General features: G+C 36.4%; 1 protein-coding gene across 2 annotated transcripts in view; it reads left to right on the forward strand.

Moving 5' to 3' along the window:
* The window catches only part of LOC138697595 (fatty acid hydroxylase domain-containing protein 2), an 85,898-nt gene that overhangs the window by 56,558 nt on the left and 15,941 nt on the right, over positions 1-13,399 (forward strand). For both annotated transcript variants that reach the window (XM_069822970.1, XM_069822969.1), the window contains exon 2: positions 12,588-12,762. In XM_069822970.1, coding sequence (XP_069679071.1) covers positions 12,596-12,762 — 167 coding nt within the window. In that variant the 5' untranslated portion in view covers positions 12,588-12,595. The remainder of the gene's footprint in view (positions 1-12,587; positions 12,763-13,399) is intronic.

Here is a 13,399-nt window from a genome sequence, read left to right on the forward strand (position 1 = left end):
ACTTGCAGATGATTTTTCTCGAGTTACTCCCGTTTCCCTCTGTCGTTTCACCAACACACTCCACTTTCCATTCATTTCATCTGTCATCTGCAAATAAAATAAAAATAGACTGATGTGAAATCTGGGGGTAGTACGGGTTTCTGATGCTGATATAGGAAGGCCTTGGTGCTCCGGACCCCTGGGACGTATCAGACTACTCGTATGCGAACGGGGTCTGGCTATCAAAGGCTGGGGCAGTATGGTCCACCTGTCAGCGTCGGTTGATCAGGAAGGGATGCAAGATTTATTAAATTGTAAAAATTACAAAACTCAGTAGCGCGTCGCCTTGATCTATATGTATATATATATATATATATATATATATATATATATATATATATATATATATATTGGGTTATTTTACGACGCTGTATCAACATCTAAGGTTATTTAGCGTCTGAATGAAATGAAGGTGATAATGCCGGTGAAATGAGTCCGGGGTCCACCACCGAAAGTTACCCAGCATTTGCTCCTAGTGGGTTGAGGAAAAACCCCGGAAAAAACCTCAACCAGGTAACTTGCCCCGACCGGGATTCGAACCCAGGCCACCCGGTTTCGCGGCCAGACGTGCTGACCGTTACTCCACAGGTGTGGACTATATATATATATATATATATATATATATATATATATATTTACTTGCAGCTAGGCTTATATTAATTGCAATATATAGGCTATTACGATACAAAGTTGAGAAGTGCTTTTTACAAAAATGTTTGAAAAACGAGCACAGCGAGATTTTGTAATGCATTTCACAAATGTGTATTGTACAACATTTTTTGCACGATTATATTTTTAAAATTGCGAATACAACATATTTTGCATTGAAAATTTAGAGCAATATTATTCCAAAGGCTTCTCAAAACTGCACTGTAGCCTAATGGTAACTAAGTAACAATAAGTGCACTGTAATGGTAACTAAGTAACAATAAGTGCACTGTAATGAGTCTATTTCAGTATAGTTTTATATTATGAAGAAAGTTTTCCCTAGCAAAAAGTTTCTGTGAGAGAGAGAGGGAGAGAGAGAGAGAGAGAGAGAAGAATCCAAAAAGGATAGCTGCCCTTGAAAAAGGGGTACCGAGCGGTAACAGCACCTAAATTAATTGTAGATCAACAATATTCTGTTTTACATTTTAATTTTATTTTTATTTTATTTTAATTTAATTTATTTTTGTGGGGCAGCTGTCCTCGACATGAATAACGTGCAAAAATGTCATAAACATTTGGTTTCCATGGCAATCAATACTGTGATCTATGAATTCCAAGTCTAGTAAGTTCAAATAACTTGGAGCAACAGTAACAGATATAAATGATACTCGGGAGGAAATTAAACACAGAATAAATATGGGAAATGCCTGTTATTATTCGGTTGAGAAGTTTTTATCATCCAGTCTGCTGTCAAAAAATCTGAAAGTTAGAATTTATAAAACAGTTATATTACCGGTTGTTCTGTATGGTTGTGAAACTTGGACTCTCACTTTGAGAGAGTAACATAGGTTAAGGGTGTTTGAGAATCAGGTGCTTAGGAAAATATTTGGGGCTAAGAGGGATGAAGTTACAGGAGAATGGAAAAAGTTACACAATACAGAACTGCACGCATTGTATTCTTCACCTGACATAATTAGGAACATTAAATCCAGACGTTTGAGATGGACAGGGCATGTAGCACGTATGGGCGAATCCAGAAATGCATATAGAGTGTTAGTTGGGAGGCCGGAAGGAAAAAGACCTTTAGGGAGGCCGAGACATAAATGGGAGGATAATATTAAAATGGATTTGAGGGAGGTGGGATATGATGGTAGAGACTGGATTAATCTTGCTCAGGATAGGGACCAATGGCGGGCTTATGTGAGGGCGGCAATGAACCTCCGGGTTCCTTAAATGCCAATAAGTAACTAAGTAAGTAAGTAACGAACCAACACCGAGAAAGCCTCAAATCATACATAAGTAAGTATAGATTACTATTTTAAAACATAAACATTATTAAACGATCGTGAATAAAATGTTGTATACAACTAGTAGGATAAGTGCATTATCATCGCTGTCTTGTAATAATTAAAGAACTTGGCTAACGCCTTGTTCTTAAAAACACAGTCTGAGAGATAATAATGCACTTATCCGACTAGTTCCATGTCGAATAACAGCATACAAATATGCATAATGTAGCATTGTCTTGGATGTCGCCTCTGAACTACCAGTTAAAGCGGGGTGAGAAGCCAGAGCTTGGAAAAGAGATAGCATTCCATTGAACATTGGAGAGGTTGGTCCATAGCATTCCATTGAACATTGGAGAGGTTGGTCCTGGTTTAAGACAACCATAAAGAAAGACACTCAGTCCTTATGGAGGGAAGGTAAATCCCTTGTTCCTTGCCACGGATCGAACCCATGACCGCTGGATTTGTGGACGGAATCGCTACCATTTCAATTATAGCGGAAAACAATGCGTCGTAGTTTTTATTGCTAATCGGCACTGAGACTGGCAGTCGGCCAACGCAACTTCCTTACTACCGCGCGGATTTAATTGCAGAACTCAGTTTGCGAAATTCTGGGACGTTTATATATGGACACACACATATAATGCCTAATCACGAATTTATGTACGGAGTGATTCACGACTTATGACCCGCACTTTAGGGATCAGTTTTATAGATAATTTATTGAAACAATTATTAACATATGTGAGACGAATATGAAGTTGAAGTTGGACTATTTTTATTGATGAACGAAATGTCACTGACGGGCTTTTGCTTTATGGACGAATAATTGTCTTTGGACATTAACTAATGGACGAAAATTTTAGGACTAAAATTTTGTGGGCGAAATTGTCTAATGGACGGTCTTCACAATGAGTGAAATATCTGTGGACCTAATTCCGTGTACGAATAGTCAGAGGACATACAAATGTGGACGAAATGTTTGAAGCACACAATTGATTGGACATTCTGTTCTTGAAGCAAACGAGACCCTGCAACTTATATTGATAACATAGCAAGCCGCTCATCTCACAGCTATCTTCTGTTACATGAAAAATGTGTAATAATTTTACTAAGGCCTACAAAGGAGTTACCATGATATGTAATAAAATAAAATAAATTGTTTGCTATGGATGGTAACGTTATATAAAGGTATATTAAATTTACATTTTATCAGTCTTACTACCAGTATGCCATACCGGTTTGTTTGCCTGAGTTTGTATGTGTATCAAGCTCACTCCGACCCACTTTAACCCAATTATGCCCAAAACTTTTTTTCTTGGTAAAAATTTGACGAAAATCGAATATTTGTAAGCTCTTATACCAAAATTAATATCAAATGTCTTTTTAGGCTTTTCAATGCATGGACACTTAGATACAGGTGAGCAAACGACCCAGTGAGCAAATCGGGTATAGTAATGCCATATAATACTCTATTCATTCATTTATTTATTTATTTATTTATTTATTTATTTATTTATTTATTTATTTATTTATTTATTTATTTATTTATTTTCAGAACCTCATAGCGTCATTATATAACTCATGCAATATTTCATGTACTGTATGTTATAAAAAGGAAAAGAGCGTGTAACTTTTCTCTTAACCATGTGAAGTTCGGAAAACCGCGGAGTATTTCGCATCAAGCGCTTGCCTTAGTTGTTTTTTTTTTATTTTAGTAGGTTATTTTACGACGCTTTATCAACATCTTAAGTTATTTAGCGTCTGAATGAGATGAAGGTGATAATGCCGGTGAAATAAGTCTGGGGTCCAACACCGAAAGTTACCCAGCATTTGCTCATATTGGGTTGAGGGAAAACCCCGGAAAAAACCTCAACCAGATAACTTGCCCCGACCGGGAATCGAACCCGGGCTAACTGGTTTCGCGGCTAGACGTGCTAACCGTTACTCCACAGGTGTGGACCCTTGGTTGTTTTATTGCGACATCCTGCTCATCGGTGACGAAGTTGCTATGCCATTTATATAACCTCTACGAACATCTCTCACAGATGGAGATATATGTTATTTCATTTGGTCTGTTTACCGTTGGTTCTGTTTGAAGGTGAGCTGTGCTGTTGTGGTGCTGTCCATTATGTCTACTCCCCCAATATTTCGGATATACAGAGCGTTCGCTTACAGGTGGGGCCAGGAAAGCGGCCTGCCTGCGGTGTCGCTTGCGGGAATCGTCTATCCGAAGCTTCCGCTTTCTATACTAATAGCATGCACACGAAAATTTTTCTACGTGGTACTAACCTTGTTATAAGCGATATTGGAAGTGATGTCATCTGAATCCACACATTTCTGGCATCTTTTAATAAAATTATCATTCACATGAATAAGTTCGTCTTCGGTAATATTCCTAATCTCTCTTGTTATATTCGCCTTCAATTCATCTGATTTCATCAATTTATTCTTTCGTCAATGCTCTTCGTTTTCGCTTAGGAATTGTAGCATTTAGCGACCCTGTTGTCCTTAATTTGTTAACAAGACGTCTAACAGTTTCTCTACCCGGAATTGGAGCACCCGGATATTTAAATTCAAATTGCCTACGCACCTCTCTACATGACTCTGTTTTCACATATGCATCATACACAAAAACTCTCTGTTCAAGCGTGAATTTTGCGTTTTGCATTGTTAAAAAATTTTACACACGCTGATTATTTAAGCAACAGTGTTAAGAAACTGCACTGTAAATAAAAACACTGCAACAACTGGCTCACAACTGATAACTTGTCGACCTTGATTGTCAAAGTGTCTCAACAACTGCGCGCACAAAGCGGCGTGTCAGCACATGACTCTTTCTTGGCCCCAACCGTAGGTGAACGCTCTGTAGTTGCAAATACACTTTGGATAACACTGTGATCATAGCATTGTCTTTCCATTTGTCTCTGCATACGAGACATTCATAAACTCTGCAAACCATATTCTTCATCTGTTGGATGCCGTCAATGGGAAATTATTATTATTTAGTCAACTATCCGAAGACAAATCTGAACCTCACAAGTGCTACCACCAAGGCACCACTTATGAGGTAACTAGGGCATGATATGAGGTAGGGTGGCTAGTTCCTTTCTCCCTTCATTGAATAACTTACATCGCCGATTAGAAATTATCAGTCTTATTTTCCCTTATAGCACCGATAGCACTGAAGTTGTCGTCATTCCCTACAGCACAAACGAATTTAACATAATTATGTAAAAAATTTGTCGAAGTACCGATACAAGAGTTGATATGGGGGTTTTCTGTTTGTTGGTTCACGAAGTAATAAATGATTGACTCTCCGAGCTCAAGCTTATTACTATTAGTATTTTCAGTACGGCCTTGAATATTTTTAGTAGGTTATTTTACGACGCTTTATCAACAGTTAGGTTATTTAGCGTCTGAATGAGATGAAGGTGATAATGCCAGTGAAATGAGTCCGGGGTCCAGCACCGAAAGTTACCCAGCATTTGCTCGTATTGGGTTGAGGGAAAACCCCGGGAAAAACCTCAACCAGGTAACTTGTCCCAACTGGGAATCGAACCCGGGCCACCTGGTTTCACGGCTAGACGGTGTGGACGCCTTGAATATCAAAAGACATACAATACCCTAGCTGTTGAGCCATAACCCAAATGTTATAGCCAAACCGAATAGGTTTCCTATCTTCCTTACCCTGGATGTCAAGCTCAGCTCTTGTATTTTAGTTGGTTACAGCATAATGATCAGAGTTGTTATTCCGTCTTCAATGAGTCAAGGCCAGTATCATCAGCATTATCAGCTGGAGGAAGTAGGTATAATGGAAATATTTTCTCAATTACTGTAACCTCCTTCTCTTCTAGAGTATACAAAATCTTGTGCCTATTTACACTGGCAGATCAAACAGTAAAGACAATAAATAACATTATATATGAACTGTACACGACAAAAAGGATGAATAGAGTTGCCGGAACATTCAGCGTCATATGCTAATGTTGTATGAAGCTTAGAAGGCAGACCGAACCTAGCCGTAAACACAGAACAAAGCGAATACAGTGTCATTCTATGAGTATACGAGTGTATAGTATATGTTTGTGCGAGATCGTGCGCATTTGCTTGCTTTCCGCACAGAACCAATACGCGGTAAGTGTGAAATACCACATTCAGTATTCCCAACGTAACATACATAACAATTTCCCTCTTCTTACCGCTTAAGCGCGACATTCATTTTACTGCTTTAGGCTTTTAACATATTATTTTTAGAGACGTTTAACATAGTAATAATTATAAATTGGAAACTTACCACTGCAATTTCACCTAAATTGCAATGTTAATTATTGTTTTTTAAATATTTGCAAAAATTAAGTAAAGTCTACTACTCCACGAAACTTATTGCATTTCTGATACAAGTAACATTAAGGAAGCCGTGAAAAAATCAACGAGATTCCAGATGCCGATGTTATTACTGCAATATGTTATATAAATAATATTGTTAAAATATTATAATGAAAAATAAATCATTACATAACCTTACCGTTTGTTTTAAGTTCGCATTTATAGACTGGGGGAAAAAAAAAGACAGACGTATATCACGGCCTGCTGGAGTATAGTAAACACAGAAAACAATTTATAGCAACAATGTTGAAGAAAGATATTTTGGTGTTCCGAAGTTGGCGTCATTAAACAGAAACCAACATGGAGATTTCATTGCAACTAATTAGAAATTCGTCTTTCAGGTATGTAATAAACGATCTTCGCACAAAATTATGTACGATACACGAGCGGTAAATTTTGTTTTCATGTTCTCGGAAATTAAAAAAGCTCAACTACGTTTCGCTTTTTCAATCTTTTCCTCGACCATGAAAACGTCAACATACCGCTCTTGTAACGTATATTACTATCACGTACAGGAAGAAAATACACAATGTTATCAGAGAGTTTATTTTCATAAATTTGAGATAGCCTGAAACTTGTCACATGTACGAGTATTGCAAAATGTCACGACATGGATATCCAAATGATATGTTAAAATACTCGTATCTGGTGTTGAAACTCTTCTTTCTTTAGTATTCATAAGACATGTTTTCATACTTTTTTTTTTTTTTTTTTTTTTGAGATTATTGGGAAGATATATTCGATCACTTTTTGACTGACAATAATGGCTTTTCCTTCTCTTGAATGATTTAATGTGGTTGATCACACTTTAGAAGACGTCATCAGATTTTTTGTTGTGATGATTATGATGTTTTCCTCGTTGATCTTTAGGTGGCATACCTGTAGACTTGAGAGAGTTCTGTAGTACCTGAAGTCACTTATAAGAGATCCCATGGAAGGAAATGAATGCTTTCAAACGCATTGTTATTTCTTCTATATCAGATTTTAACACCCTTACCTTATAAGAATACTTCCTATAATGCAATTTAGCTGCTGCAAAGGAATATTTCAGAAGGTCCCTCATAAGAGGAAGTAAGCCTATAATTTCAACAGTCAGCCCCTGAGCACGAGTTCTACTCTTTCAGGGGCGAGCTAAAGTTTTTCAGTATATTATATTTTATGTTACAATTATTAGCAAAATAATAAATGAATAAATAAATAAATAAATAAATATGTGAATTAATTTTTTATGACAGTTCCTAGTGCCTCTTTATTACATTATGCATTAATTGTATCAAAACACGTAGAGCATACTAATATTTTTCCCTTAAGAATTTATGCTCATTAAAGGCTTTATTTAAATAGCTATTCGGCTATATTATAACAATTTATTTGGTTTTCTTCTTTAAACCGATCATTCATTCTCTTCTCTTACATATTATATTACTTTAATAGTTATTAAGCTAATTAATATCGTAAATTGTATGCAGTAAATAACATAGACCCTATGACTGCATCATAAGGAAGTACATATTGCAAACTCTTTGCTGCAGCTTATAGGCCTCGCAAACAGGGAATACCGACGGAAGGAATGCGAATCAAACAATGCGATAAGGAAGAGCGGGCGACAGGAAAGGGCACGAGATAGCTTGAATGATATTCAAGAGTAGGCCTACAGTCGGAAGAGACATCGATAGAATCAGTCTTGCGTTGTGATAGTTCCATTACGACTTTAGTTTGTTCCATTGCTTTTGAATACGTGTCTTGTAACGCACGGTATTATTACTTCATTCGTAAACTTATGTTGCGCGTTTAATTAGCTTCGAATTTTGCTCTTGCTACGTTCTTAATTTCCACAGCGAAGTCCTCATTTGTTCATCTTGTTGGAAGAGACAGTACAGTACTTCCATCGGTCCGCATCTGTCGCCCCTCGGCGTGCCTACATACACACGTCAAAACAGACAGCAACGCCACCATTGCTTTTCGGTAATCGTTTCTAGCGCGAGCTATACTAGTAGAGTTGGAGGGACAACTCCTTGGTTGCCGCTCCTTCCTCCGCGCAAGAAAAGCACAAGGAACATCATGCGCTCGAATGCCTATTCATCCTTCTTGCCGTGTAGTTCTCATATGTGAAGAACGTGACACACGGCAATGCATGTGCCCACTGGGTCGAAAACGACCCACTTCTGTTATCAGTCTCCCTGTATTGCAGAAAACACCGTGTAATTATTTCTAACCTCGGGACTTACACTCCTTAGCTCAAAATGTGTGTACTAATTTCAACAAAATATGTAATGGTTTATTACCAATCTTAGATTATTTGGGATCATCTGTAGCGCCAAATGCAGCGTGTGATTATGTTAGCCACAACAAAGCTCATCTAAGGAGAAAATTGCGCGAGAAGAAAGAAATGATACCCAGTCACAGTCCACTATATACAGTCGCGAAGCTCAATATGTAGTAAAAATGCAAACATGGATAGTTGCCCACCACTAGGATCGCTACTATCGCCTCATCATCGAAGCTCTCTCTCTCTCCTAGCAGCCGACAAAATATGTTACACTTTCGTTGTGTTCTTTTGGAAAAATTAACACCTTCCTTCCATTATTGAAATATTAAATGCATAAAGTTAATTTATTATTTTAATGAAGTAGATTAAATCCCACCATAAAGTCGAAGATACCTGCAAGAAATAGGTTAATATTATTTTTGTTCGTGCAAAACGAACTGAAATTTACTATAATCGCTTCACTCATTCAAGATTATAGCGATAATGAACTATGAAACCAATAAATATTAATTTGCATTTCCCTTTACAACAATAATAATGGAAATATGAATTAATGGATTAACTTACGTGTACCGGTACTTGTAGTGTAGGCTTACGTAGTTGAGGTTAAGCAATAATAATCACACCAGAATTGGAAATAAAACGTGATTAATAAATTTTATTGTAACAGACTTTTTCTACGTCTCTAGTAAAGTAACAAATAAAAATAACAACAAAATTAACAGCTATAATTAAAAACATATCCTTTGAAAAAAAAAAGTAGGCCTAAGCAATAATAATCCCACCAGAATTGGAAATAAAACGTGATCAATAAATTTTATTAAAACAAACTTAATTTTTCTACGTCTCTAGTAAAATATTATTATTCCAATTATTGTATTTTAGCCATTAACATTTTCATTACAACCAATAACGAACATTTCACAAGCATCAATGTGAAATACGCAACGAGCTAACGCTCGATGGAAATACGATTCAGTCCAAAGTCGACCGTGGACAGTCTATTGTTTCTAGTTGCTAACCGCTTGGAGCGCTTTATTATGAGATTTGCAAAAAATCACCTCAAGCTTCGCGACTATATATAGTAGACTGTGACGCAGTAATGTAATTAATAACAATCTCATCAACAATAAAAGAAAAAAAATCTTTAATAAGGGAAATGAAACTAAAATTCCCCTTCTCTTCTAGAATATACAAAATCTTGTGCGTATTTACACTGGCAGATCAAACAGTAAAGATAATAAGTAAGATTTTAGATATATGTGAAGAATGTGACACACGGCAATACATGCTGGGTCGAAAACGATCCACTTCTGTTATCAGTCTCCCTGCATTGCAGAAAACACCGTGTAATTATTTCTAACCTCGAGACATAATTCTGTGGCCGGGAGGAAAAAGATCTTGAGTAAAAATTTTATACTTTTCAGGAGAGCAGGAGAAAGACTGAAATTGGTGTCAATTATAGAGCTTTTTATTTAAGAGTTTTTTCCTGGATAGTATTGGTTTATATTTCTTCTAAAATAGGTAATGTTGCTCATTTAACAAATTTCTTGATTATTTCCAAAAGTAGCCGCACTTAAGCCCTTTTAAGACTAGAAGCCAGACTGAGTAGAAGGGACTATTTAAACATAAGACCTTTTTCATGTCAAAATAAATGAGAAATGTAAATTATTAGGAATGCAAAATGGGTCTTAAACAATTATAGGACTGTCTATCCTGGTGCTTAAAGTTTTAAAAGGAAAGGGCATCAGTATGTGATAAAATGGCTAAAATACAAGTTAGACCTTTTTAATAGGGAAGCATGGAAAGTAAACATATGATGGTTTGTAAGAAATAAAGTATTAAATATTCTTAAGCCCTTTATTCTGTGTATGATCGATTCAAAAAGTACTTAGGACATTTGGTAACGGTCTATAAATCCAGTCAGGAGTCTTATTTGACTTTAGCCGTTTTACCAGATTGTAGAGAATTGTTTCTGCTTTCAGAATATATAAAAATCTCATTTTCACAAAAAAATTGACGTAAGACCTTTTTCCTCCCGGCCACAGAATTATAGTCTGCCACGCCTTAGCTGAAAATGTGGTGTACTAATTTCAACAAAATGTGTAATGATTTATTACCGATCTTGAATTATTTGGGATCATCTGTAGCGCCAAATGCAACGTGTGATAATGTTAGCCACAACAATGCTCATCTAAAGAGAAAATTGCGCGGGAAGAAAGAAATGATACGCAGTAGTGTTAATAACAATCTCGTCAACAATAAAAGAAAAAAGATCTTTAATAATTAAATGAAACTAAAATTTCTGGGTGGGTCGAAAATGACCCAGTGGGCATAAATGCACTGTTTCGAGAAGCTCCAGAGGAAAGGGAACTTTCTTCTTTCCTGGGTCATCTGCTGAATTCATCTCTCTTTGCTATGACGCGTTAAAATTAGAGTGACATCCACCCGCATAGAGATATTTTCCTGACCGTAGTATTGATGTTCAGCTTCAGTCGCAAATTATAAACTACTTAATCAGGAGTGTTGCGACGTAGTTATATGTCGCCATTTCTGCTTCCCATTCAAAACGTAACATTGTGTTCTAAATGGTGTTTTGAAAAACTGCAAGGACGCCCGTAGGATCCAATCTCATTGGTAGCAAGATGGTTAGAATATTATAGGAAATGGATAGACGAGGAGAGAGAAAATTGAACATGAAAAATAGCCAGTTCTGAAATATAAATTACCTTGCGCATACATTCGTAGTTTAAATCACTCATTTTTTGTTGAATTGTTTAACGAGAGTTTGAGAAAATATGTATCGTGCACGCAGAGGAAAATAAAGAAAACCCGTAAAAATAAAATCAATTGCTACCACTGGCTATCCCCTGTGGGCGCCCTAGAAAAACTGTTGCGAAAATAATGTATTATTGAAATTCTATATAATTATGTAAATATTTTCTAATTTGATACAATATTTCCACTTGCAGTCACTTTTTTATATATATTTTTTAATTGGTTTACGTCGTCCAAAGGTTTAATTCCCATGTCATAAAAGTTTCAGGTTTTATCTCTGACTAATACTTTTATTTTCTGTAATAAAATAACATTGTAATTGCCTGAAAAGTAAAATTACCTATTTTAATTGCAAAGACGTAGAAAAGTAGTAGGATACTCCAGAAAACTAATCAAGGATACCCACTTCTTGTATCTTCTATCTTTAGCCTACTGTTGCCATCATAGTCACGTTGCACATTCAGATTGTTTTCTTTTTATGTTGTACTGGGAAAGGTAGAGAGAATGGACAATCGACGTGAAACAAATTGTTTTCTTTTTATGTTGTACTGGGAAAGGTAGAGAATGGACAATCGACGTGAAACAAAAAAAAAACTCATAACCCCTTTGGACCAAAGAAATTTTATTACTTATAGAGGGAGGTTAAGTCTAATATTTAAAAATGGCTCTGGTAACAGAGATATCTATACCTAACGGTCAGCGCGTCTGGCCGTGAAACCAGGTGGCCCGGGTTCGAATCCCGGTCGGGGCAAGTTACCTGGTTGAGGTTTTTTCCGGCGTTTTCCCTCAACCCAATACGAGCTAATGCTGGGTAACTTTCGGTGCTGGACCCCAGACTCATTTCACCGGCATTATCACCTTCATTTCATTCAGACGCTAAATAACCTAGATGTTGATACAGCGTCGTAAAATAACCCAATAAAATAAAAAAAAAATCTATACCTTCAGCCTGTCACGCAGGCAGGGTTCCGGGTTTGAGTCCCAGTCAGAACTGGGATTTTTCATTGAAAAATCTGTAGTGATAGATACTTGTAGTGACAAGGTCGCAGTTGAGGTTTTTTTTCGGAGTTCTCCAGTTTCGCGACTGAGAAATTTTTATTTTTTTTAACAACAACAACAATAATAATAATAATAATAATAATAATAATAATAATAATTACCTACTTTGTTCTTTACAGGACCAAATATGACGGAATTTCAGTCAGCAAATGCACTTCCTGCAGTTGATAAGAAGACAGCTCATGATGCGTCTGGAGTACAGCAGCCAACCTTGCTGTCATCTCTTCGAAGTGTGCTCTTTGTAATCAGCTCAGCCCTAATTGGATTTGCTGCTTTCAGAAATACATTGACATGGTAAGGAAAATGAATCAAAATCATTACAAGTAGGATTGTGAAATAGTTCCTGACGATGGTCCCTTTATTTTTTTTTTACGAAGACCAGAAGAGATTAAAGTAGTAGAGAAATGAATGTTTATAACTTGAAATTACGTTTATATGGATACGCATTGAAAAACTCTTTCATACCCCAGTTTGTGTTTTAACTCTTAAGCCCCTCTCCCAGTAGACATTTCGCCTGACATGAAATGAACACATGGTGGGATTTCTGTAATGGAAGTCATCACGATTCCTGATCACCGCTAAGATAGCACAGAATATAGAATTAACAATTGACGAACATCCTTGCCCTAGGTGTAACTCCCACTATTGCCTGCTTTCACTTCATTCATGACAGACTCCTATTGTAACTTAAGCCGAGCACCATATCCAATGTTACATCAGTAGGCCAGGTTTCTTTCATTACATTTTACGTAAAATTGTTTTTGTACTGAAAAAGGACATGTGGATGTAGTGAAGATAGTAACTAAGGATTGTAACAATGGATTAACAGTACTGTTGGGGATGTGTGATATAATAATAATAATAATAATAATAATAATAATAATAATAATAATAATGGTTTATTTTAACTGGCAGAGTTAAGGCCATTCGG

The sequence above is a fragment of the Periplaneta americana genome, chromosome 4 (assembly GCF_040183065.1).
Source record: "Periplaneta americana isolate PAMFEO1 chromosome 4, P.americana_PAMFEO1_priV1, whole genome shotgun sequence".
Lineage (NCBI taxonomy): Eukaryota > Metazoa > Arthropoda > Insecta > Blattodea > Blattidae > Periplaneta > Periplaneta americana.